The following is a 25063-nucleotide window of genomic DNA, read 5'->3' on the forward strand; positions in this document are numbered from 1 at the left end:
TGGTATGTGTGTGATAGGAGCTTGTTCATACCATAGCTATTTCACAGACAAAACCCCAAATGAACAACCCAAAATGAGCAGGGATGAGCACATCTGTAGAGGTATGTGGTCACTGGGTTTTTCCGGACTCTAAAACGTTCAGTTCGGTACCCGAACCCTGAACCCCATAGAAGTCAATTTGGACCTAAAATTTGGTGCAGTAAAATGACTATAGTAAGGGCTAGGAGGCTGCAAAAGGAAGCAAAATGGGGTTTAGAGCAGGACAGTTCTTCTGCAAAGAAACGAGGATAGGGAATAAATTTAAAAAAAAAAATATGTGGGGTGCCCTCTATTTTTGATAACCAGCGCAGGTAAAGCAGACAGCTGGTGGCTGCAACCTTCAGCTTTAAGCTTTTCCTTGGCTTGCTATCAAAAATAGGGGGACCCCACGCTGTTTAAATTATTTAAATAAGTTAAAAAAAACTCTATATTGGATAACCAGCCCAGATAAAGCAGAAAGCTGAGGGCTGCAGCCCGCAGTTGTCTGCTTTACCTGCCCTGGTTATCAAACATAGGGGGGACCCGAAGTAATTTTTATATATTAAAATGTATTTTGTTCATAGCAGCGTACACAAATCTTCCCCATGCCGCTGCAGCTTTACAATAAACTATTCAGCACTTGAACATGGACTTCTGTGAAAGTACGAACCCTTAACGCTACAGTTCAGTCTCGCGCATCCTTAATTTAAATGTCATTCTTTGCGTCACAATGTGACACAAGATATACTGTGGGGAGAAAATCTTTGCAGCAACATAAAGAAGAGATTCTACTTTGATTGTATTACGATGCAGATTTTCTACAAAAAAATCTGCACAGAAAATCTCCAGAAAATGTGCAACTTGGTTCATCCACTGGGGAATTTCCATAGCATAAAAACTGCTGCAAAGTCAGATGTGATGAATACCACGACAGATCTCGTTACCAGGAAAGGCAGGGATCTCATGCACATTTCACGCCTTGCCTCGCAAAGGATGAAATCTGCCTTGATGTCTGTTACATAAATTTGACATGACTGATTTCTGATCTCAGATATGGATTTTCTGCATCCAAATCCGCTCTGAAAATGTTATGAATTATTGACCTAGTGGGAACGTAGCCACTTAATACTACCGTATATATGTTCCCAAGTAGATTTACTGCAATAGTTTACTTGCAGTAAATTCTGCATGTTACATGATAGTTTTGCTGCAAATTCAACCCTTTGCATGAATTTCAATTAAAAACTTGATTTACTGGGGATTTTCGGTTAGATGTGTTCCATGTAGATGAGATTATTGGGGCGTTTTATAGCCAAATCAATATATAAAATACTCAGCAAGTTCCTTATAGTATTGAGCATGCAGGTCATAGGACAAAATCCGCTGCAATTCTGTGGCGCCGTGGACAAGCCAGGGGCCACAGAGAACACCAACACACCCCACACTCCCAGCAGGCACATCAAGGTCAGACACAAAACCCTTGTTGCCTTCCTCCAGGGGCTGATGTCCGCACCAGGGGGTGGAGCCAGGCGGTTGGCTCCGCCCACCGAGGAGTTCACAGCCCTGGAGGCGGGAAAAGAGTCAGATTAGTTCAGGAGTTGGAGGACTGAGGAAGTGAAGTGGGACTAGAGCAAACAAACAGTCTGAAGAGCGTCCGGGTGTGTGGCCCGGGCGAGACAGCAAGGTTGGCAGACGGTGGTGACCGTCTGCAGGAGTGGCCGATTGGAGTCTACCGTAAGGACCGTGGACGGGTGGTGGCCCGGCGGTACCGGACCGGTACACAAAGAGAAGCCAGCACCAGTGGTTTTTCAGACCCCGGCAAGGCTAGGAGTCGCCGTGAATTTGCCGAATCCGTTAGTGAAGGGGACCTCCTGGGTTTCCAAACAGTCAAGTCCCGACAGAAGGCAACCGTCCAACCTAGTGAGAGACACCGCCACCGCCAGGGCAACAGTTTCTCAGGGCCAGCGCCTGCGGGCAAAAGGGGCTCCTCCGGCCCATATCCAAGTCGGGGAGCGGGTTACCGGTGGGAACCCATTGTAACCGTACAGACAGCGTAGGTGCAGGGAAAAGACAGTCACCGCTAACCTGCCGGGAGCAACAACACCGCAGCCGTCCGAGGGACCCGTCCATCCAGCCGCTTGTTTTACCGTGAACTGTGTCCTCATCATTGGGCTGAGTGAGTACTACCGTGCCGTGCGGCACAGCGCTGCCCCTGCGACCCTGCACCTCATCAGGCCCCGCAACCCGCCTGTCATCCATCCCTACCCCATCACCGGGCCCCGGGACAACCAACCCCCCTACCCACGGAGTGGAGAAGTAACAACAAAGCTGCTCCCTGTCACCGTCCCCGGGATCCCCGTCCAGAGCAGCGGTGGTGTCCACAAAAATCACCACAACCGTGGGTGGCGTCACGGACAATAAATCCCCAAAACCAAACCCCTTTTCACTCACGGGCGAGGAGCGCCGCTCGAGTCCCCGGGATCCGGCCCATCGCTCGAGCCACCGAGCAGCAGCAGCCGCAGAGCAGCGGCGGCCGGACCCGAGCAGTGGGAGAGCGCAGCGTCCCCTCCTCCGCCCGCGACAACTTGGCGTCACGAACAGGATCTTACCGCTCTGCCGTCTGGTAGAGGTGCGCCTTGTTACCGCCAGAGGTGTCCGGCCGAAAAATTTCAGAAGCCGCCATCTTTGGCGCGAAAAGTTCCCGCTCGAGCGTCTCCTCGAGTAGTGGAGGCGCGAAGGCCAAAACCCCGCCCCTATAGAGGAGGAGCCGGAAAGAAACTAAGGGGGACGAAATGGCGGCTGGCCGCATGTGAGCGCGGCTATGGAAGCAGGGACGCCAGGACCCTGCGGCCATTTACTGGTTCCTGGAAGAGGCCGCTGCTAAAGATGCTGAGTCCGACCGACAACATCGTGGTCCCCGCGCCTGGCCTCGCAGCGTGGGTGGAAGTCCGGACCGTCCAGCTAAGCAGCCGTCTGCAGGTCCGCATGCAGCTCCTCCTGGAGGAGTGGGAGGCCGACATGGCGGAAGTGGTGGCGGCCATACGGAGACGCGAGGTGGAGGGAGTCTTGGAAGGGAGGTTAAGTGACCCACGCCCCTGTACCCCTAGTGGGTCGGTCATCGCGGCTCAGGGACCCGGTCCATACCCGCTCGCCCTGCTACCTCTCCCGCTACCCGTGTTGGTTGCTGCTGCCCCGCCACTAGGCCCGCTACCACCACCACCAGTAGCGGTACCCTGCCAATCCGCCCCGGCGGACCGACCTGCAGCAGAAGCTCATGACCGCCCTGATCCGCTTCCATGGAAGAAGCCGAAGGCTGAGGCCGTCAGCAAAGATGCACCGGAGGCACGGCGGGGATGCAGCTGCCAGGAGGCAGAGCAGGCCATGTCACAGCGGGGTCCCTCATTACTGGAGGTGCCGGTCGTGGCCGACACGGAGGGACTCTGGCTGGGCCCGTCCCTCGCACACGCTGAACCGGAGCAAGCAGAAAGTGCTCCATACTGGGAGCGGCGGCAAAGGCAGCTGCGCAGGGAGATCGATGCCCGAGAGGGGTATAGAACGGATGTGCATGCCCGCATGAATATGGAGGAAGATCATCCGCAGCGTGCTACCATCGGGGTCCACAGCGGTGCACCATGTGAAGGTGGCACTAGAGCCCCACGAGTGAGAATGGACTGTTGAGCCGCAAAAGGCAGCGGTCCACCGCTGCAAGTTGTCCCCGTTGGGACCACTACTGTTTAAAGTCTGAAAGTTTGAAAATGATAAGTGAATGAAACAGAAGAAAGTTACCTGATTGTCAACGTGATTTGAACCGGTCGTAGCCGGCAGCTGGTCCCCGTTGGGACCCCCTTAACCTTGCATAGAAACTTCTATGAACATGCCTGAGAACTAGCAGGGCAACCACAAACTAGTGGCTTGTAAATAAAAATGTTGTTTTATGGCTTAACCGTTACCACCTCCGGAGAGGCAGGTGGGAGGAAGCTGGGGCCCAGCCACCACCGGAACCGGTGGCGATCCTCTGAGGGTTTCAGGGGCTCCCCATGGACGTGGGTCCCCTGGAAAGGACAGAACCCGCTCGGGCAACTTGTGCAGGACTTGGGTCAAGGGGTGCTGCCCATTTGCTTATGGGCAGCATCAGGGCCAGGTTGCTTGGGTGGGAGAGAGCGGAAGCCGTAACCGTTACCGCAACGTTTTAAGTAAGAGTACCTCCCGATGTGGGAAGATGTTAATATACTTGTATGTCTGTTACCGTTTTTCTATTTTTCTATTTTCCAGTTGATGAAAAAAAAACCGGTGTTGGACGGGCAGCCCGAGGACGGTCTGCATTTAACTAAGGGAGAATGTGGCGCCCTGGACAAGCCAGGGGCCACAGAGAACACCACCAACACACCCCACACTCCCAGCAGGCACATCAAGGTCAGACACAAAACCCTTGTTGCCTTCCTCCAGGGGCTGATGTCCACACCAGGGGGTGGAGCCAGGCGGTTGGTCTCCACCCACCAAGGAGTTCACAATCCTGGAGGAGGGAAAAGAGTCAGATTAGTTCAGGAGTTGGAGGAGTGAGGAAGTGAAGTGGTACTAGAGCAAACAAACAGTCTGAAGAGCGTCCGGGTGTGTGGCCCGGGCGAGACAGCAAGGTTGGCAGACGGTGGTGACCGTCTGCAGGAGTTGCCGATTGGAGTCTACCGTAAGGACCGTGGACGGGTGGTGGCCCGGCGGTACTGTACCGGTACACAAAGAGAAGCCGGCACCAGTGGCAGGGGCCTTTCGGAGCCCGGCAAGGCTAGGAGTCGCCGTGAATTTGCCGAATCCGTTAGTGAAGGGGACCTCCTGGGTTTCCAAACAGTCAAGTCCCGACAGAAGGCAACAGTCCAACCTAGTGAGAGAGACACCGCCACCGCCAAGGCAACCGTTTCTCAGGGCCAGCGCCTGCGGGCAAAAGGGGCTCCTCCGGCCCATATCCAAGTCGGGGAGCGTGTTACCGGTGGGAACCCATTGTAACCGTACAGACAGCGTAGGTGCAGGGAAAGGACAGTCACCGCTAACCTGCAGGGAGCAACAACACCGCAGCCGTCCGAGGGACCCATCCATCCAGCCGCTTGTTTTACTGTGAACTGTGTCCTCATCATTGGGCTGAGTGAGTACCTCTGTGCTGTGCGGCACAGCGCTGCCCCTGCGACCCTGCACCTCATCAGACCCCGCAACCCGCCTGTCATCCATCCCTACCCCATCACCGGGCCCCGGGACAACCAACCCCCTTACTCACGGAGGGGAGAAGTAACAACAAAGCTGCTCCCTGTCACCGTCCCCAGGATCCCCGTTCAGAGCAGCGGTGGTGTCCACACAATCACCACGACCGTGGGTGGCGTCACGGACAATATCCCTAAAACCAAACCACCGCTTTTCACTCGCGGGCGAGGAGCGCCGCTCGAGTCCCCGGGATCCGGCCCATCGCTCGAGCCACCGAGCAGCAGCAGCCACAGAGCAGCGGCGGCCGGACCCGAGCAGTGGGAGAGCGCTGCGTCTCCTCCTCCGCCCGCGACAACTCCATAGTGACAAAATACGCCCCAAATTTTACAGTGGATTTTGGTGCAGAAATTCTGCTTTGAAAATCTGCAGCATAGATCGACAGGCAGCAGATGTCAAATCTGCAGTGATGATTAATTATATTAGCTCCCAGTTGGCAGCTTATTCATGTTTCCAGGAGGAATAACAGAGGAACGTGCACAATCCAATGTTCCTCTAGGATCAAAATTTCATAAGAAATCCAAGTATTTACCAAAAGTGCCACATATTACGAGCGCTTGGGTCCACGTTATCAGGCATCTTGGATTTAAAGGGTAAAAAAGGGTGTTAGATCCTCACCGATTTGATATGAAAGTCCTGAAAAATCCCTTTAAAAAGAGTTACGCACAATGTCCCCATTACTCACATGAAATGCCATTAGCTCCACTCCTTCCTCGACAGATCTATGATGGCAGCTCGGATATCAGATACACGTATGATAATACAGGGCGAGGCCGCCGCACCGTGTGTCATGTTTCTGTAAACAGCACAATTGTGAAATCTGGCAGAATATCACCGGAAATGTGATAACGAGGAAAACCGGAGTTACATCTTCATGTGGTATTTACCTGTCACCGAGATCTGGTGGCTGAGAACTGTCTATATGGCGGTGACCTGGAGATGGTCTAGGGCCTGTACAAATCTACGAGGGCCTCGTCTGGGGCCTGTACAAATCTACAAGGGCCTCGTCTGGGGCCTGTACAAATCTACGAGGGCCTCGTCTGGGGCCTGTACAAATCTACGAGGGCCTCGTCTGGGGCCTGTACAAATCTACGAGGGCCTCGTCTGGGGCCTGTACAAATCTACGAGGGCCTCGTCTGGGGCCTGTACAAATCTACGAGGGCCTCGTCTGGGGCCTGTACAAATCTACGAGGGCCTCGTCTGGGGCCTGTACAAATCTACGAGGGCCTCGTCTGGGGCCTGTACAAATCTACGAGGGCCTCGTCTGGGGCCTGTACAAATCTACGAGGGCCTCGTCTGGGGCCTGTACAAATCTACGAGGGCCTCGTCTGGGGCCTGTGCTTGTATAGGGTCAATCTAAGTTGTAAACCAATTTATCAGGTCTGTCCTAGTTCTAGGCCTTAGGTCTCCAGTCTCTGTATTGTATGGGGAGGGAAGTGTAAAAGCTGTACTGATTTAGGTGGTCTCGTCTGCTGGTTTAGGTTGTCTGGGCTACTGGTTTAGGTGGTCTCCTCTTCTGGTTTAGGTGGGCTGGTTGTAATCTTAGATCTGTATTTTTTAGGCATGGACTCTTCTTTATTTGTTTGTTCTGGTTTTAGGGTCTGTATAAGTACAGTATAGGGCGTCAGTTTAGGGTCCGTACTAATTAAGATGGTCTGATCTGTGCTCTGCACTAGCTTAAATTATCTGGGGTCTGTACTAATTTAGGAGGTCTGTAGCACAACAGTATAAGGGGCCAGTCTAGGATCTGTACTATTTTATGGGGAGGGGGGGGGCTGGCTTGGTGTCTGTTATTTCAGTAGGTCTGGACTAGTTTAGTGGCTCTGGCCTGGGGTCCATACTAATTAAATTGGTCTGGGGTCTACTGATGTAGGTCATCTGGTCTGCGGGTCTGTATTAGTACAGTATAGGAGTCAGTACTTAGGCGGGCTAGTTTGGCATCTATTACTTCAGTAGGTCTGAATAGTTTACGAGGTCTGGTTTGGGGTATGTATTAGTACAGTATAGGGGTAGTCTATGGTCTGTACTTATTTAGGGGGGCTGGTTTGGTGCCAGAGTACTTCTGTAGATCTGTACTGGTCCAGGAGATCTGGACTGGGGTCTCTAATAGTACAGTATAATGGTCAGTCTAGGGTGTTTATTTAGGGGTCTGGTTTGGTGTCTGCTACTTCAGAAGGTCTGGATTAGTTTATGGGGGGGGGGGGTCTGGTCTGAAATAGTACAATAAAGCAACTAGGATCTTATTTAGAGGGTCTGGGGTCAGTATTACAATATAGGAGTCAGTCAAGGATCTGTACTTATCAAGGGGACTGGTTTGGGGTCTGTGCCGTTTCAGTAGGTCTGGACTATTTTAGAGGGACTGGTGTAGCATCTGTATTACAATATAGGGGTCAGTCTGGGGTCTGTACTAGTTTAGGGAGTGTGGTCTAGGATCTGTATTAGTACAGTATAGGGGTCTGTACATATTTAGGGGGGCTGGTTTAGTGTCTGAGTTACTTCAGTAGATCTGTACTGGGGTCTGTATTAGTACAGTATAGGAGGCAAATCCTCGGTCTGTACTAATTTCGGCGGTCCGGTCTAGGGCCTGTACTAGTTTGGGGGAAGGGGGTCTGGTTCTGATCTGAGATCTATATTTCTGTGGGTCTGGCCTCTTCATTTGGGGGTCTGGTCTGGGGTCTTTGTTTGATTAGGGACAGTATGAAAGAGGTGGTGAGCTACTTGCGATCCCAATGCCTTTGATTAGGGGCACGTCCTGTATAAATGAGTCATATGAATTCACAGCTCAAAATTTCACAATATCAGTTGCAAGGAAATAACGTTATAAATCAATATAATTTTTTATTACTCACATTTCAAGATGAAGCTCCAGTTTCGCCTCCACGGAAGGAGGCGACAGGAACCATTGACCTTAGAAACTTCTGTTGTCAATCCTGACAATTCCAAAGCAGAAATGTAAAATGCTCCGTGCTCCGCTGTTAACCCCTTATTGCTGGGCGAACAATCAATACACGTAACCTAACATTCTACAGCAAAGTTCTTTTAATCCACATCCGATAATCCGGACATTCCGACAGTCCGGCACATTATCTACTCCTCTAGGATGTCTTGCTCTTTATTGTGCTTGTTCTCTCTTTTCCTCACCTCTAGATTAGCGATTTTATTTTAATTTTCTCTCATTTGAGTAACGTTTGATTTATATGGACTGTTTCAGGGATTTATTTTTTTTTGCATGTATTTTGGGATAAAAGTTTTTGCAGTTGCATTTTCTTAAAAATTTTGCAAAACTTTCATTCTATTGCCTGCTGCAGAATGAGGTAACCAAGAATCTGTCAGTGAGCTCGTCCAGACTGGGAGTTTGTAACTATTTACTTTGGCTCCTCTCAGGTGATTTATGACCACATCAATGTTCTGCTAAAAAAAAAAAACAACCAAAAATATAAAAGCTAAAAAAGGTTCAATGACAAATTGCTAAAATTATCTTTAGGCCAAAATACAAGTAAAAAAATAAATAAATAAATAACTAAAATCCTCCAAAAGGTGTCCATCTCCTATAAATATATCAAAGGGACCCGATAGGTGGCTCAGTGGTTAGCACTGCAGTCTTGTGGTGGCTCAGTGGTTAGCACTGCAGTCTTGTGGTGGCTCAGTGGTTAGCACTGCAGTCTTGTGGTGGCTCAGTGGTTAGCACTGCAGTCTTGTGGTGGCTCAGTGGTTAGCACTGCAGTCTTGTGGTGGCTCAGTGGTTAGCACTGCAGTCTTGTGGTGGCTCAGTGGTTAGCACTGCAGTCTTGCAGCGCTGGGGTCCTGGGTTCGAATCGCACTAAGGACACCATCTGCAAGGAGTTTGTATGTTCTCCCTGTGTTTGTGTGGGTTTCCTCCGGGTTCTCCGGTTTCATCCCACACTCCAAAGACATACAGATAGGGACTCTAGATTGTGAGCCCCAATGGGGACAGTGTTCCTGATGTATATAAAGCGCTGCGGAATATGTTAGCGCTATATAAAAATAAAGATTTATTTATTTATAGGTGATGGATTATTAAATTATCTGAATGATCAGAATATATAAATCCACGTGTGCAGAAAGCCCCAAATAATTCTAGCACACTAGTTCCACATTGTAATTACGCCAGATAGGGCCCCCGATGGGACTGGGTGCAGGTGCCAACGCCGCCATGCTGCCACCTTCCTTCTCCACTCGTGAACTAGTTTTACGGTCAAGAAAAATCACACAAACATTTTGCTTCCTGGCAGTCGACTTTTATTATTTCTTTAAGGTCATTTACAGCAATCAAACAAATCCAAGACACGCTCCTTACACTACAAGCCTTTGACACTTGATGCACAACCTCTTTCACGGTGTTATTCCCCGACCCAGGCTCGGACATACGCGCCAACTCTACCAGAACATCCAGAAATCAGGAAGACCTCCTGGAGGAACAGGTGAATGTCCGGGGCTGGGAGCCTTTTCATTCTTATCTGGATTCTCATGTCATCCTTCTTTGGTGGAGCAGAGAGCCATCGGCTCTGTGCTCCACCAATTACTCAGATAGGCCACAAGCTGGAGGTCATCAGGTGGCTGCGACAGTGCGGCCAAACCACAGACTGCGGGGAAGAAAAGTGGCACTGAGAGCGGAACAAGGAGCGTTTAAAGGGGTTGTCCGGTGAAAAGAGGATAGTTGATAACTTTCTGATCAGTTGGGGTCTGACCACTGGGACCTGCAATAAGGGGAATTTTGATTCTAGTTTCAAAATGGAGCGGCAATGAACGTGTCTGACCGCTGCGCCGTTCATTTCTATGGGAAAAGCCAAGTGCAGCGCAAAAAGGAATGAGGCGGCTGAACATGCGCAGAACCAGTCCATTCCAACGGGGATAAAAGACCCCCTTGTGCAGGTCCCAATAGTCAGGGTGATACAGATCTAGTAACTATCCTGGGTTTTTTTTTCCCCTCCAGAGAACCCCTTTAAATTTTAATTGGGGGGCACAAATGGGGTCATTGGCACTATTAAATTACTATTCAAGCTCTACACCCCAGTATGGAACTAATAGAAATCTTTGGGCAAGTCCTCATATCCATATGACTCGAGGCATGCTCGGTCAGCGGGGTCCTCAGTGGTATACCCCCAGAGGCCCCCCATTTACATAGATGTTTGCTGAACCCACTAACTGTGACGGGGCCGATCGAACACCTAATGTGTATGGCGGCCTCCTGACTAATCGACCAGGCAGTATGAATTCAGACGCCCGATACTTTTCTTGACATAAGCAGATAGCAGAAGTTTGGCAGCAGTTTTCTCCCACTTCCCCAAAAACTGGCCTCTATAGGTGGCAAAATATGGCATGGATCTATAGGGGTACGGATTTGGAATTGGGATCTGTGTATAACATATGGATATGTCTGTGTATATGCAAAACTCTCCACTATAGCCATGACCCCTTTAAATCAATTTGTATGCCTATATGGGTAACAAAGCAATGAATGTATGCGGCCAATAAAGCCTCATATAGAGAGCTCTATAGGAAGCCTTTACACACTTGTCATTGATGGGTAAAGGGGTTATCCATTGTGGACTAGAGCCGATCACGATCGGAGCCGCGCAGTGCTGACAGTGTTCTGACCGCGCACAATCAGAGATTACAAAGGTCCAAAGTCCTCATAGGGGGCGATTAACACTGTGAAGCCCAAGACACTCCGAAGACAGCGGCCATTGTTATAAACACCATATTACATAAGTAGCTCAGCAATGCAAGCAAAGAGCAGAAAATACTTCACATTTTTTAGCCGCGTCTTCATATTATGGGCAGTTTGTATTTTCGTGGCTCAACAAACAGCAATTAATCTACAGATAACTGGGAACCATTAAATTGCTGCCAAAGATCATCAGATTTAACAACTGCGTGACCGACACTGGGTCACCTTAGAACACCATTTAACAGTATAATATATATAAAATTAGATTAGACATGGGTAACTTTGTACATACAGTACATTGCATTATTTCTATACTGATCCTGGGTTACATCCTGCATTATACTTCAGAGCTGCACTCAGATTACTCACCAGCAGAAAAGTGAATGCAACTCTGGAGGATAATAAAGGGTATAACTCAGGATCAGTAGTGTATGTACACAGTGACTGCACCAGCAGAAAAGTGAGTGCAGCTCTGGAGGATAATACAGGATGTAATTCAGGATCAGTAATGTAATGTATGTACACAGTGACTGTACCAGCAGAATAGTGAGTGCAGCTCTGGAGTAGAATACAGGTGGTAACTCAGGATCAGTAATGTAATGTAAGTACACAGTGACTGCACCAGCAGAAAAGTGAGTGCAGCTCTGGAGTATAATATAGGATGTCACTCAGGATCAGTAATGCAATTATGTACACAGTGACTGCACCAGCAGAATAGTGAGTGCAGCTCTGGAGTATAATATAGGATGTCACTCAGGATCAGTAATGTAATGTATGTACACAGTGACTGCACCAGCAGAATTGTGAGTTCAGCTCTGGAGTATAATATAGGATGTCACTCAGGGTCAATAAGGTATGTATATAGTGACCAGTAGAATAGTGAGTGCAGCTCTGGAGGATATCCAGGTGGTAACTCAGGATCTACAGTAATGTAATGTATGTACACAGTGACTGCACCAGCAAAATAGTGAGTGCAGCTCTGGAGTATAATACAGGATGTAATTCAGGATCAGTAATGTAATGTATGTACACAGTGACTGCACCAGCAGAATAGTGAGTGCAGCTCTGGAGTATAATATAGGATGTCACTCAGGATCTACAGTAATGTAATGTATGTACACAGTGACTGCACCAGCAGAATAGTGAGTGCAGCTCTGGAGTATAATACAGGAGGTAACTCAGGATCAGTAATGTAATGTATGTACACAGTGACTGCCAGCAGAATAGTGAGTGCAGCTCTGGGGTATAATACAGGTGACTCAGGATCAGTAATGTATGTATATAGTGACCAGTAGAATAGTGAGTACAGCTCTGGAGTATAATACAGGAGGTAACTCAGGATCAGTAATGTTATGTATGTACACAGTGACTGCACCAGCAGAATAGAGAGTATAATACAAAACAATTATTGTACTACATGTACAATCTGATTCTCTTTTTTATGTAGATTATATATACGGTATAAATTGTGTTCTATCGGTGGACGCGACCTTCACAAACTACAATTTATATAAATATTTTCTTTAACAGATTCTAAACCTAGTTTTAGCTCTCAAAAAAGAAAAAAATATGAATGAATAAAAAGTAAATTATGATAATACCATTTATTACAAAGACATTCGGGTGAACTAGTGCCGACAATAATATAATTTTGCTGTATTGCTCATAACCAATCCGATGGTAATTTTCATATTTTAACCTTTAGCCGGAAATTAATAGCTGTAATCGAAGCAGAAAACTTAATTTATGCAGCACTGGCTGATTAGCTGACAGATGAGTGGAGTGCTCCGGAGCAGCGATCATGAGAGCAGCAGCAGCAGTGCGGCGGCCAGGCTCAGGAGCAGGAGTGCGCTGGGGTGCGCCATCAATCCGCTGTTACACAAACTTTTCTGACAACAATTTACTTGAAGGTTCATGATCCCTGCGTTCTCCTGGCTGACTGATGCAGCCGTGCACTTGTCAAGAGCTCTGCAGCTGTATTTGCTGTTGCCGTCATTAACTGGAAAGGGTCAAAAGAAAAGGGTTAATATCAGAAAATTGCAGTACAACCATTAAGCATTCACTCCGGGAAAAGAGGATTTGCAATGGCGGACAACATAGATGTAAGGCGTTCATGCCAACTTCCGAGGAGCGGCACCAAAGAGATTCTGAGAAGATATGAACGAGTGGAGGGGGTCACCCAGTATTGCACGTTCGGCCTAGTAGGTGAAGGGTCTGCGGCCCCCCACACGCCGATCCCTAACACAAGGGACTAACAGTCACAGCTGACAATTACTAGTTAACAGACAGACATACAAAGTTCCCTATGACACCAATAGCCCATAAAAGTGCCTTGCAAATGTTCCCCGAACCATCTGTGCCCCTATTTGGAACATTAGGACTCTGCCTGGAGCCTTTAAGGGTCTTTTATTGACCCTTTCTGGAGGGAGACGTTTGCACACAGCAACATGCAATAGGACAAAAATGAGTATTTATTTTAACTTTCACACCGCAGTTCTTGGCTTTATAGTCAGTATAATTGGAAGATATAAATAATAATAATAATAAAAAATCTTTATTTCTATAGCGCCAACATATTCCGCAGCGCTCTACAATTCAGGAGGATCATATACAAACAAGTAACAGTTACAGAAAATACAATATTTAGGAGGGAAAAAAAAAAAAGAAACCAAAACAAATCCCTTTAAAAATACTCTATTTCATAAATATTAAAAATTCCCAAGTGATTCACCCATACACATAATTATCCTGGGGAATTATAAATATATACAACCGAGATAGCATAGCCGTATTTTAAGAAGAGATATAAATTCAGTTGATGGCAGAGGTCAGGGTCTAGGATCTTACATTAAATATACTCTTACCCTATTATACACACTATAGCTGACCCCTACCTACCAACGGAGGGTATGACGCCTCAACATGACTGGGCGCCCCCGTTCCTGGACGGCTATCCCTCAATTCCCCTGATAATTTCCCCTACCATATAAGGACAAACCATGCTCTAACTATGCGGTATGTCAGACAATTTATGGTTGGACAGATAGACCTTAAGGCCCTGTGCGCACTTACCGGATTTTGCCACGGATTTCCTGTGGTTTTGTTGTTTCGCTGCAAAAAATGTTCATAATATCTCTGCAGTGATTCACCAGCAAAACCTATGGGGAAAAAAATCATTTGCGCACTAGGCGGATTTTGACAGCTGCATGTTTTGCTGCGGGATTCCCGCAGCAAAAACAATTGCATGTCACTTCTTTTCCGCACATCGCTGCGGGATTTCACTCCATTGACTGCCATGTAATCGTGAAATCCCGCAGGGAATAACGCAGGCAGCAAATTCTGTGCGGTTCACTGCGTTTTCCTGCGTTATTCCCTGCGGTATTTCGCGGTTTACCTCCGGTAATGTACATCGCTTGCCTGCGGTTTTGCAGGGAAGTGATGTCATTACAGGAAGAGGAAGCGGAGCAGAGAGTAAACACACACAGACACACACAGACATCACAGGCATAGAACACAGACACATAGAAATCAAATGGAAATATAGAAAACAAAACACGTGGGCTCCGCTGTATATTTACCGTCCAGCCGAGGTAAGCACACAGCGGCGGCCCGGTATTCTCAGGCTGGGGAGAGAGAGGGGCAGGGTTAATGTTCCCCGCCTCACTCCCACCTCCCACAGCTGAGAATATCAGCCGCAGCTGCCCTGGGGGACTGTTGCATCCATTATACGACAGTACCGGAGTGCCCCCGGATCTTCCTGCTGCCGTGTAGCAGTGGCAGTCAGGGTAATACAAGGAGTTAATGGTGGCGGATCACCGCCATTAACTCCAGGCTTGATCATGGCAGCGTCTATGTGACAGCTGACATGATCAACCCGTAAGTAAAGTTAAAAAACACAGACACCGAAAAATCCTTTATTTTAAATAAAACACAAATAAGCCTCGTTCACCCTTTTATTAACCCCTCCCGAAACACACAGCTCCGGCGTAATCCACAGCTCCGGCGTCCTGCGATGCTTGCATCCAGCCGCGACTGACACTGACACAGCTGAATGCAGCCTCGCAGCGAGACAGCAGACATATAAATAACCTGATATTATTTATATAAGATTATTCACTTCACTAAAGAGGCAGTGCGGATGTACGACATAAAGGGAAGTGAATAATCTTATATAAATAATGATATCAGGTTATTTATATGTGGTTGATATGCTGGCATTGTTCCAGGATGTTGTGCCTATCTTATGCGGGTGATTATATGTGTTTGGTCATTTTTAGGCCTTTATAGGATGTAAGAATTCATGATTGTATGGATTATTATTGACTAACATAGGAGAAAAGCCTTTGGCATATTGAATTATAACATACCGTGTTTCCCCAATAGTAAGACACCCCCAATAGTAAGACGTAGTGGGGGTTTTGGGGGGGTGGGGTCGGCTAAGACATACCCCGAAAGTAAGACATAGTAAACTGAAAAAAAATGTATTTTTTTTTTCTTCTTTACAGTACCGGCAGCCGAGCTGAGCGCCCTGACATGCCGGCGGCCGGGCGCTCAGCTGAGCGCCCTGACATGCCGGCGGCCGGGCGCTCAGCTGAGCGCCCTGACATGCCGGCGGCCGGGCGCTCAGCTGAGCGCCCTGACATGCCGGCGGCCGGGCGCTCAGCTGAGCGCCCTGACATGCCGGCGGCCGGGCGCTCAGCTGAGCGCCCTGACATGCCGGCGGCCGGGCGCTCAGCTGAGCGCCCTGACATGCCGGCGGCCGGGCGCTCAGCTGAGCGCCCTGACATGCCGGCGGCCGGGCGCTCAGCTGAGCGCCCTGACATGCCGGCGGCCGGGCGCTCAGCTGAGCGCCCTGACATGCCGGCGGCCGGGGCGCTCAGCTGAGCGCCCTGACATGCCGGCGGCCGGGGCGCTCAGCTGAGCGCCCTGACATGCCGGCGGCCGGGCGCTCAGCTGAGCGCCCTGACATGCCGGCGGCCGGGCGCTCAGCTGAGCGCCCTGACATGCCGGCGGCCGGGCGCTCAGCTGAGCGCCCTGACATGCCGGCGGCCGAGCGCTCAGCTGAGCGCCCTGACATGCCGGCGGCCGAGCGCTCAGCTGAGCGCCCTGACATGCCGGCGGCCGAGCGCTCAGCTGAGCGCCCTGACATGCCGGCGGCCGAGCGCTCAGCTGAGCGCCCTGACATGCCGGCGGCCGAGCGCTCAGCTGAGCGCCCTGACATGCCGGCGGCCGAGCGCTCAGCTGAGCGCCCTGACATGCCGGCGGCCGAGCGCTCAGCTGAGCGCCCTGACATGCCGGCGGCCGAGCGCTCAGCTGAGCGCCCTGACATGCCGGCGGCCGAGCGCTCAGCTGAGCGCCCTGACATGCCGGCGGCCGAGCGCTCAGCTGAGCGCCCTGACATGCCGGCGGCCGAGCGCTCAGCTGAGCGCCCTGACATGCCGGCGGCCGAGCGCTCAGCTGAGCGCCCTGACATGCCGGCGGCCGAGCGCTCAGCTGAGCGCCCTGACATGCCGGCGGCCGAGCGCTCAGCTGAGCGCCCTGACATGCCGGCGGCCGAGCGCTCAGCTGAGCGCCCTGACATGCCGGCGGCCGAGCGCTCAGCTGAGCGCCCTGACATGCCGGCGGCCCGAGCGCTCAGCTGAGCGCCCTGACATGCCGGCGGCCGAGCGCTCAGCTGAGCGCCCTGACATGCCGGCGGCCGAGCGCTCAGCTGAGCGCCCTGACATGCCGGCGGCCGAGCGCTCAGCTGAGCGCCCTGACATGCCGGCGGCCGAGCGCTCAGCTGAGCGCCCTGACATGCCGGCCGTCGAGCGCTCAGCTGAGAGCTGTCACATGCCGGCGACCGAGCGCTCAGCTGAGAGCTGTCACATGCCGGCGGTCGGTGCGCTCAGCTGAACGCCCTGACATGCCGGCGGCCAAGCGCTCAGCTGAGAGCTGTCACATGCCGGCGGCCGAGCGCTCAGCTAAGAGCTGTCACATGCCGGCGGTCGGGCACTCAGCTGAACGCTCGGCCGCCGGCATGTCAGGGCGCTCAGCTCGGCCACTGAGGAATGTTGCAGTAATGTTGTCCGTGGTCCATCAGGACCATGGACAACATACAAAAACACGCAGCCTCAGTGCAATCGCGGCAAGTCCCCATGCGGTACATTGCATGGAGATTTGCTGCGATTGCTGTGGGATTTTTTCCAATATAAGACATACCCCGAAAGTAAGACATAGTGGGACATTTGAGGGTAAAAAGAATGTAAGACACTGTCTTACTTTCGGGGAAACACGGTAGCTTTTCTCAGATAACACTAAAGGTCTATCTGTCCAACCATAAATTGTTTGATATACCGCATAGTTAGAGCATGGTTTGTCCTTATAATGGTAGGGCAAATTATCAGGGGAATTGAGGGATAGCCGTCCAGGAACGGGGGCGCCCAGTCATGTTGAGGCGTCATACCCTCCGTTGGTAGGTAGGGGTCAGCTATAGTGTGTATAAAAGAGGGTAAGAGTATCTTTAATGTAAGATCCTAGATCCTGACCTCTGCCATCAACTGAATTTATATCTCTTCTTAAAATACGGCTATGCTATCTCGGTTGTATATATTTATAATTCCCCAGGATAATTATGTGTATGGGTGAATCACTTGGGATTTTTTAATATCTATGAAATAAAGAGTATTTTTAAAGGCATTTGTTTTGGTTTACACTTTAAAATAATTTTGACTATCCCGGAACAATTTGAGCAGTTAGCTGAAAAAGAAAAAAAAAAAAAAAAAAAAAGAAGAAGAAACACAACCCTGCTCGTGAGAGCTTACACTCTACATTGAGATGGGGGGGGGGGGGGGAGGGGGGGGAATAGGGGCAAGGTACAAGTGCTTATTTACAATGACAATCCAGCCATCTCATGGAAATGGGGGATAGATAATGGTTTCCTGGATCAGTTGGCCAGAGCCTTGAGATGCATTTGGGTGCTATGGAGTTTGATGTGGAGTTATGTTGTGAGAAGTTGTAGAGGGACTACGTGAAACGAATCTGATTAGGGAGTGTGATAGGCCGTCCTAAAAAGATGCGTCTTTAGGGTGCGGCTGAAGCCGAGTAAGTTGTGATTTGTCCTAACTTCTTGGGGTAGAGCATTCCAGAGGGTTGGTGCAGCTCGGAAGAAGTCTTGGATCCAAGAGTGGGAGGTTCAAATTAGTGTGGATGTTAGTCAAAAGTCGTTTGCAGAGCGTAGAGAACGGGTGGGGTGACAGAGAGGAGGGTGGAGATGTAGGGGGTGCTGCACTGTGGAGAGCTTTGTGGTGATAGACAGAGAGGAAGGTGGAGATGTAGGGGGTGCTGCACTGTGGAGAGCTTTGTGGTGATAGACAGAGAGGAAGGTGGAGATGTGGGGGGGTGCTGCACTGTGGAGAGCTTTGTGGTGATAGAGAGGAGGGTGAAGATGTAGGGGGGGGTGCCGCACTGTGGAGGGCTTTGTGGTGATAGACAGAGAGGAGGGTGGAGATGTAGGGGGGGTGCCGCACTGTGGAGAGCTTTGTGGTTATAGACAGAGAGGAGGAAGAGATGTAGGGGGTGCCGCACTGTGGAGAGCTTTGTGGTGACAGAGAGGAGGGTGGAGATGTAGGGGGGTGCCGCACTGTGGAGAGCTTTGTGGATGATAGACAGGAGGGTGGAGATGTAGGGGGTGCCGCACTGTGGAGAGCTTTGTGGTGATAGACAGATAGGAGGGTGGAGATGTAGGGGGTGCCGCACTGTGGAGAGCTTTGTGGTGATAGACAGAGAGGAGGGTGGAGATGTAGGGGGTGCTGCACTGTGGAGAGCTTTGTGGTGATAGACAGAGAGGAGGGTGGAGATGTAGGGGGGGGTGCCGCACTGTGGAGAGCTTTGTGGTGATAGAGAGGAGGGTGGAGATGTAGGGGGTGCCGCACTGTGGAGAGCTTTGTGGTGATAGAGAGGAGGGTGGAGATGTAGGGGGTGCCGCACTGTGGAGGGCTTTGTGGTGATAGACACAGAGGAGGGTGGAGATGTAGGGGGTGCCGCACTGTGGAGAGCTTTGTGGTATACAGAGAGGAGGGTGCAGATGTAGGGGGAGCTGCACTGTGGAGGGCTTTGTGGTGATAGACAGAGAGGAGGGTGGAGATGTAGGGGGTGCTGCACTGTGGAGAGTTTTGTGGTTATAGATAGAGAGGAGGGTGGAGATGTAGGGGGTGCTGCACTGTGGAGAGCTTTGTGGTGATAGACAGAGAGGAGGGTGGAGATGTAGGGGGTGCTGCACTGTGGAGGGCTTTGTGGTGATAGACAGAGAGGAGGGTGGAGATGTAGGGGGTGCTGCACTGTGGAGAGCTTTGTGGTGATAGAGAGGAGGGTGGAGATGTAGGGGGTGCTGCACTGTGGAGAGCTTTGTGCTGATAGAGAGGAGGGTGGAGATGTAGGGGGTGCCGCACTGTGGAGGGCTTTGTGGTGATAGACAGAGAGGAGGGTGGAGATGTAGGGGGTGCTGCACTGTGGAGAGCTTTGTGGTGATAGAGAGGAGGGTGGAGATGTAGGGGGGTGCCGCACTGTGGAGGGCTTTGTGGTGATAGACAGAGAGGAGGGTGAAGATGTAGGGGGGGGTGCCGCACTGTGGAGAGCTTTGTGGTGATAGACAGAGAGGAGGGTGGAGATGTAGGGGGTGCCGCACTGTGGAGAGTTTTGTGGTGATAGAGAGGAGGGTGGAGATGTAGGGGGTGCCGCACTGTGGAGAGCTTTGTGGTGACAGAGAGGAGGGTGGAGATGTAGGGGGTGCCGCACTGTGGAGAGCTTTGTGGTGACAGAGAGGAGGGTGGAGATGTAGGGGGTGCCGCACTGTGGAGAGCTTTGTGGTGACAGAGAGGAGGGTGGAGATGTAGGGGGTGCTGCACTGTGGAGAGCTTTGTGGTGATAGACAGAGAGGAGGGTGGAGATGTAGGGGGTGCCGCACTGTGGAGGGCTTTGTGGTGATAGACAGAGAGGAGGGTGGAGATGTAGGGGGTGCCGCACTGTGGAGGGCTTTGTGGTGATAGACAGAGAGGAGGGTGGAGATGTAGGGGGTGCCGCACTGTGGAGGGCTTTGTGGTGATAGACAGAGAGGAGGGTGGAGATGTAGGGGGTGCCGCACTGTGGAGGGCTTTGTGGTGATAGACAGAGAGGAGGGTGGAGATGTAGGGGGGGTGCCGCACTGTGGAGAGCTTTGTGGTGATAGACAGAGAGGAGGGTGGAGATGTAGGGGGTGCCGCACTGTGGAGAGCTTTGTGGTGATAGACAGAGAGGAGGGTGGAGATGTAGGGGGTGCCGCACTGTGGAGAGCTTTGTGGGTGAGAACAAGCAGTTTGAATTGGATCCTATGATATATGGGTAGCCAGTGCAATGACTGGCACAGAGCAGAGGCATCCGAGTAGCGGTTGGCCAGATAGGTGACCCTGGCTGCTGCATTAAGGATGGACTGTAGAGGGGAGAGTCTAGTTAGGGGGAGACCAATTAATAGAGAGTTACAGTAGTCACGGTGGGAGAGGATCAGGGCCACGGTGAGGGTTTTTGTCGTTTCCATTGTGAGAAAGGGGCGGATTCTAGAGATGTTCTTGAGGTGCAAGCGGCAGGAGCGGGCAAGAGATTGTATGTGGGGGGTGAAGGAGAGATCAGTGTCAAGTATAACATAATATATAATATAATATGAAGCCTGGAAGTTACCAGCAGCTGCACCCAAAAGTGAGGCGCATTGGGTGGTGCGTGGGGTCTACAGTGAGGTGCAGCAGGGGCTCCACAGGGCTCACAGTGATGCGCATCGGGTGCTCCGTGGGGTTTACAGAGAGGTGCAGCAGGGGCTCCAGAGGGCTCACAGTGATGCGCATCGGGTGCTCCGTGGGGTCTACAGAGAGGTGCAGCAGGGGCTCCAGAGGGCTCACAGTGATGCGCATCGGGTGCTCCGTGGGGTCTACAGAGAGGTGCAGCAGGGGCTCCAGAGGGCTCACAGTGATGCGCATCGGGTGCTCCGTGGGGTCTACAGAGAGGTGCAGCAGGGGCTCCAGAGGGCTCACAGTGATGCGCATCGGGTGCTCCGTGGGGTCTACAGAGAGGTGCAGCAGGGGCTCCAGAGGGCTCACAGTGATGCGCATCGGGTGTTCCGTGGGGTCTACAGAGGTGCAGCAGGGGCTCCAGAGGGCTCACAGTGATGCGCATCGGGTGTTCCGTGGGGTCTACAGAGGTGCAGCAGGGGCTCCAGAGGGCTCACAGTGATGCGCATCGGGTGCTCCGTGGGGTCTACAGAGGTGCAGCAGGGGCTCCAGAGGGCTCACAGTGATGCGCATCGGGTGCTCCGTGGGGTCTACAGAGGTGCAGCAGGGGCTCCAGAGGGCTCACAGTGATGCGCATCGGGTGCTCCGTGGGGTCTACAGAGAGGTGCAGCAGGGGCACCAAAGGGCTCACAGTGAGGCGCATCGGGTGCTCCATGGGGTCTACAGAGAGGTGCAGCAGGGGCACCAAAGGGCTCACAGTGAGGCGCATCGGGTGCTCCGTGGGGTCTACAGCGAGGTGCAGCAGATGCTCCAGAGGGCTCACATTGAGGCGCATCGGGTGCTCCGTGGGGTCTAAAGCAAGGTGCAGCAGGGACTCACAGTGAGGCACATTTGGTCCTCCATGGGGTTCACAGCAAGGTGTAGCAGGAGCACCAAAGGGCTCAGAATGAGGCACATCAAGTGCTCCGTTGGGTCTACAGCAAGGTGCAGCAGGGGCTCCAGAGGGCTCACAGTGAGGCGCATAGGGTGCTCCGTGGGACTTAGTCAGGCATGACAAGGGCTCCAGGGGGCTTACAGCACAGAGCAGCAGGGACTCCAGCGTGCTCACAGAAAGGCGCAACAGGAGCTCCGTGGGGCCCACAGTGAGACATGGCAGGGGCTCCATAGGGGCTCACAAAGAAAAGCATGGGGAACTCCAAGAGGCCTACAGTGAAGGGCCTACAGTGTGGCGTGGTGGGGGCTTACAGCCAGGGGCAGCAAGGGCTCTGGGGGGGTTCACAGTGAAACACATCAGGAGCTCCGTGGGGCTCACAGTGAGGCATGGAAGTGGCCTCAGGGGGCTTACAGCGAGGTGCAGCGGGGATCCCGGGAGGCCTACAGTGATTTGCAACAGAGGCTCCACAGGGCTCACAGTGAGGTGCATCAAGACCTCCATGGGGCCTATATTAAAGTGTGAGGAGGCTTACAGAAAGTTGCAGCGGGATCTCCCGAGGAAGGGGGGGGGGGGGGGAAGGGGGGCGGGAAGGGGGGGGGGGGGGTCGACACTAATGCCTCAGGAGCGCTGCCAGAAGCCGGTGTCTGGCAATGCATCATGTCTGCGGCAGGTCATAACAGCCAGAGGGGCTCCAACCAGTACTGAAGACGCTGTTCAGGGCATGGAGTCACCACTACTAGGCGCTCTCCATATTGTAGCATTGCCGTCCCCTCCCTTCACGAAGGCCAGTGCAAGAATCCCATGGATACTACACATATACTGCATATCTATACGTCCCTCAGATATACATACGTGTAACCTTCATGCAGGCGTCTTCACTCCCTGCACAGGTGGTCTGAATCATACATGTATCAGTGCTCCAAGTATTGCAGGTGTAGCATTGTATAGCCTCGCCTGGGGAAAAAAGCAGAAAACGAAGGCATCAGAACGGATCGGAAAACTCCTCCGGCTACACCCGATCCTCACGCCGCAATCTCTGGTCTAAAGCACATAATGTACAATCTCTTATATCCAGGACCTTTTCCCTTCTGTCGCTTTCCCAAAATTACACCCCCCACCCCCTTCCATGTGGATCACGGCGGACCTTTTTTTTTTGCTAAAGTTTTACATACATGTGTGAACAAGGGCTGTAATTTGGAGGGGGTGGGGGGGTTGGTCAAATAAAAAAAAATTCTATTTCCAATTACTAAGACCAGGGCATGATGCCAGCTGTAATTTCACAGCTGGCATCAACCCCTTATATTACCCAGTTTGTCACCAACACAGGGCAGAACAGAGTACAGCAAAAAAATCACCACCAGAATAAAATTACAATTTAATACATGAAGATTCCAGGTACTTCTCTTAAATGTCACATTCATATTCATACATCAGTACCATAGTCAAGCGTACAGTCCCGTAACGTCCCAACGCGTTTCTCCGCAGATATACAAGGGTTCATCAGGGGACAAAAAGGCTGATAGTCAGGGGTCCCGGATCCAATGACCCCCCAGGAGAAAAGAAGAGGCTGTGCCTATCATCTTCAGACATAGGCACAGCCTCTTATGTTCTCCTGGGGAAGGGGGGGGGGGGGGGGGGGGGTCACTGGATGCAGGACCCCTGAGTATTGGTCTTTTTGTCCCCTGATGAACCCCGATATACTAGAGGTATCATCCTCAGATATAGGCACAGCCTCTTCTTTTCTCCTGAGGGTCACTGGATCCGGGACCCCCGAGTATTGGTTTGTCCCCTGATGAACACCGGTATATCTGCGGCTGGAGAAAAACGCGTCGGGCCATTACGGGACTGTACACTTGACTATGGTACTGATGTATGACCATGACATTTAAGATAAGTACCTGGAACCTTTATTCCGGTGGTGGTTTTTCACTGCTTTAGCATCAGCAGGGTCTCTGTAGGGTTTGCTCTTCTAGGGCTTCCCGATGTTGAATGGGGGCGCCAAAAACGTTAGGGCATCATACCCTCCATTGACAGGTAAGGAATTTAACTTTCCATTAGGGCTAGCTTTTCAGGTTACTATTGTATTGACTATATTATTCATTTGAATGCTGTTCTCTTCTTATGTAGCTCTCCGTGACCTACCCATTATCTCTGCTCAGAATTTGTGTGTGTCTGATTAGACTAAATCTTTTAATCTAATTAAAAGTTATTTTTTAACAGGATTTTTCTCTTTTTGTGGTTTTGACAGAGCAAAGTACAGCGCCAGAATTGGCAAATTAATGAATGCACCACTTCTGGGGCAGCTGCGGGCTGCTATTTTTAGTCTGGGAAGGGCCAAATAACCATGGATATGGTTATAGGAGAAAAGGGGTCCCCTAGTCCACACTGAGATGGGCGCCCCTTCACCCCTATCCTGCTCATGCGGGCTCAAGAACAGAAAGCCTTTATCTTGTTAATGCAGGAATATATGGGCCCGGCCCCGAAAACAGGTTCTACAAACTGCTCGGGATGCTGCCAGAACAATCTGTCACTTGTATCCACCCCCACACGGGATATCCAACATATACCTAAATATTGCTATGATTTATGCACCTTTAGAGGAAGATTTACCTGTTGAGCAAAGTGAAAGGAAGACCAGGCCTAAAGCCAAGAGCGCACAGCCGATCCCAGGATTTCTCATGATTCCTGTATATACGGTAGGAAAAGAATTAACACGTCAATGACAGAGTCCTTATTTTTGCTTAAATGCATGTATTTTGGGGCTAAAAGTAATTTTTGCAATCGGGTTTCATTAAAAATGTTGCATCGTTTGCCTTCTATAGCCTCTGTTTTACACTGACTATTGCTGGCTGCAGAATGAGTGAACTGAGAACCCATCAGCGAGCTCGTTCTAATGGTCTGATAGTTGAGTATAACTCCTTTAGCGTCTTTCTCAGCTGATTTATGGCCACAGACCGCATGAAAGTTGAATGTATATGGAAACAAAGTTTAAAAGCCAAAATGTTCATAAACCAGATTGTAAAGATTATGCAAAAAAAAAAAAAAAAACAACACACCCCCTTTAAGAGAAAGCTATAAAACATAAGTGCTCAGGAGCTGGGATAATTGCTGATGTCCAAAAATAAGTGCTTGCATCATAAAAGTGTGAAAATGACTTGAGGACCCCCAGCTTTATGAGCCCCCCCCTTTTTTTTTCTATCGCTTAGATACGGTAGTAGGTTCGGATTTTGCAGCACTTTACAGGGACCATAACTTACACACCAAAACCTAACCCTAGAGAGTATCACCGAGGGGCCGGGCAGCCATCAGGACATAACGGTTCACAAGAAAGTCTATTAGCAACAGTGTAATGCCCCATTTGTCCAGTGGAGGCACTGCAGGGAAATGTAACACTTCCTGCTCTAAGGCAAGGATCAGTGGAATCTCCGATCCCGGCCGCTG

General features: G+C 50.9%; 1 protein-coding gene across 2 annotated transcripts in view; it reads right to left on the bottom strand.

The window, feature by feature from the left end:
* Positions 1-12539: 12539 nt before the first annotated feature.
* The window catches only part of LOC142255135 (CD59 glycoprotein-like), a 31311-nt gene continuing 18787 nt past the window's right edge, over positions 12540-25063 (bottom strand). For both annotated transcript variants that reach the window (XM_075326598.1, XM_075326597.1), the window contains exons 2-4: positions 24233-24307; positions 22475-22576; positions 12540-12953 (exon numbers count right to left, since the gene is read on the bottom strand). In XM_075326598.1, coding sequence (XP_075182713.1) covers positions 12754-12953; positions 22475-22576; positions 24233-24302 — 372 coding nt within the window. In that variant the 5' untranslated portion in view covers positions 24303-24307 and the 3' untranslated portion in view covers positions 12540-12753. The remainder of the gene's footprint in view (positions 12954-22474; positions 22577-24232; positions 24308-25063) is intronic.

The sequence above is a fragment of the Anomaloglossus baeobatrachus genome, chromosome 10 (genome assembly GCF_048569485.1).
Source record: "Anomaloglossus baeobatrachus isolate aAnoBae1 chromosome 10, aAnoBae1.hap1, whole genome shotgun sequence".
NCBI lineage: Eukaryota > Metazoa > Chordata > Amphibia > Anura > Aromobatidae > Anomaloglossus > Anomaloglossus baeobatrachus.